This window comes from Branchiostoma floridae, chromosome 4 (genome assembly GCF_000003815.2).
Source record: "Branchiostoma floridae strain S238N-H82 chromosome 4, Bfl_VNyyK, whole genome shotgun sequence".
In the NCBI taxonomy this organism is placed as follows: Eukaryota; Metazoa; Chordata; class Leptocardii; order Amphioxiformes; family Branchiostomatidae; genus Branchiostoma; species Branchiostoma floridae.
In genome coordinates, this window is record NC_049982.1 from 15,600,737 (window position 1) to 15,603,200 (window position 2,464).

The 2,464-nt window shown below is 41.9% G+C and overlaps 1 protein-coding gene across 1 annotated transcript in view; it reads left to right on the forward strand.

Annotated features, from left to right (window-relative positions):
* The window catches only part of LOC118414406, a gene marked incomplete in the record, with an annotated part of 32,167 nt that overhangs the window by 8,266 nt on the left and 21,437 nt on the right, over positions 1-2,464 (forward strand). The window contains 5 exon segments of the mRNA XM_035818438.1: positions 804-932; positions 1,380-1,505; positions 1,760-1,891; positions 2,131-2,256; positions 2,436-2,464. Coding sequence (XP_035674331.1) covers positions 804-932; positions 1,380-1,505; positions 1,760-1,891; positions 2,131-2,256; positions 2,436-2,464 — 542 coding nt within the window.

The window sequence follows — 2,464 nt, forward strand, 5'->3', positions numbered from 1 at the left end:
TCCAAGGGACCGACAAAAAGTGGCCACTATGGCCAGGTGGCCGGTATGTAAAGGTGGCCGCTAATACAGGTTTGACTGTAAAGACATTTGTCACCAGCAATAAGGCCATGTTGATTTGATTACAGAATATGGATGACATCCTATAGGAATCCCAAAGCTGATGCGAGCATGCGAATAAAAAAGAGTTGTATTCATTATAAAATCTAAGTGGTCCGGAAGGCCAAGGAAGGCTGAACAAATGACAAACACAGAGTATTGAATATAGAACAATAGATTCTTATTTTTTGTTTTCACGGTTTCTTATTTTACATTGGAATTGACATTGGCATTAGTGTATGTTTCCCAATATATTTTTCTCTTAATCTACGGCATGTATTTGCTCCTTTTACAGCTGCTTTGTATGATTCAAAGCGTGGTTGAAAACTTTTTTTTTTCTTGAAACAGATGAAAATTGATGCGCGCGGATGTCATCCATATAATTAAATCAACATGGCTTAAAATGGCAGCCCTCCCTGCGGGAATGTGTGATAGAATTTCAAGATTCTGACCTGCTTGTTGTATTTTATCAAACCCTTCAAACTGCCACACTTCAAAATTTGACCACTCTATCCCTCGCAGAACAGTATCTACCGGTTTTCTTCAGTTCCACCTGTCAATTAGAATTAATGAATAACAAGTACTTATAGTTGAGGATAATTCCACTACACTAGAAAAAAGTCAATAATGTTCACTTCCTCCAAGGATGTCCAATATAACATCCTTGCTTCCTGTAAATATCTTTTCAAATGTCTCCTACTTGTCAGACCTGTACAAGGAGACCATCTGCTCCATCCCTCGGCTGCTGTACTCCCTTCAGAAGGTCCTGGCTGCCAGTGAAGCCAACCTGCAGAGGCTGGTCCTCAGGGTCATCTGTTTCCTCTGTCTGCACAATGGTAAGTTTACTCCAACCTTTAGAGTATAATTAATATATTATCAAGTGCTGTAAAGTGTCAGAGATCTGTCAAATGGAAAATAGTGATGCACATGACTGTTTTATGAGGCAGGCTTTATAGAACAGCTGAGTGCACTGGCTGTGTGGGTAGATTGATTGCCCTGGCATGCAGTAGGTGGAGGGTTTGATCCCCACCTGAGTCATACCAAAGACTTTAAGAATGGTACATGGTAGTGCTTTTTTCTTCTTAGCGCTCAGCAGTTGGGAAAGAGAATGGTAGTTGAACACACAAACCACTACCAGTGGACTAGCCCCCTGCTGTAGTGATTGCACCAATATTGTGTGGCCCAGGGCTACAGAAATGGAGACTCTTGCATCATCTGGTGGAAGGGCCTTAACTTTTACCTCTTTTATAGAACACTCATTAAACACTTATATCTCTCCACAGATGATTTCAAGAAGAAAGTTTTAAGCAACGGGAACATCAGTGAGCGTCTGTCTGTGTGCCTGTCCAGTGGAGACAAGGATGTTGTGCACTGGGCCCTGGTACTCACTCATGACCTGGCCATGATTGGTAAGACTGTTCTCTCATGGTGAACAGCTACATTTTATTTCTGATGGCCATATACCAGAAGTATGATGCCTGACTGATAATCTTCTGAATTATTTTTCTTTTGATAATTCTCTTTGCTAAACACATATTCAATGTGTTTCAACTTGAAAGATATCCTGTCCGCAAATAAAAGAACATAACAAGGAGTGTTGATAACAACATAATCTATGTGTCCTTTAGTGAAGGTAACAAACTGGCCAATATTGCTATTGTAGGTAAGTCCGCCGTGGCCCAGCTGGTGGAGAGCAGTCCAGGTCTCCTCAGCAGCCTGAAGCCGCTGGTGAAACACAAAGACGTGACCATCGTCAGGCTCCTGGCAGAGACCATGGGCTTCTTCTGTTCATGTGGTAAGCTCTGATGCACGAGAAGTATCTGGTTTTATGTCTGACAGTCAATTTTTAGCAATTTTGATCTTCACAGTGTAAAGTCTCTCCAAATGTTTGCATGGTGGAGTGCAGAGCATTCTCTTCAATCAAAAGATATGCTCGAGCATGGACATTGCAAGTTGTTGTTTGGAGGTTGTTGCCTCAGAATGGAATTCTCTTGAGTAGGTTATTGAATGAACTTTTTCTATCTTCTCACACAGAACACCTTCATCTTGAAGTAGTGGAAGCAGGCATCCTGGACACCATCTTGTTGTTCTCCCAGACATCTGACCCTGATCTGACCTTCTGGGCTGCTGCTTTACTTCTGAACCTGGCCATGACCTCAGGTAACCTATGACACTGCTCTGACACAAAGTTGACATGAGTTATAAGACAAACAACGTTTGACATAGGTGCCGAACCTTGTCATGACCTCAAATAACCCATCACGTTGCTCTATGTTGAAGGTCGTGATTTTGTGTCCATTTTGATTGTTTTGGGCTTGTCTTCACTGCTTTTTCAACAGATGTGGTGAAGGTTGCCATACTGAAGTCA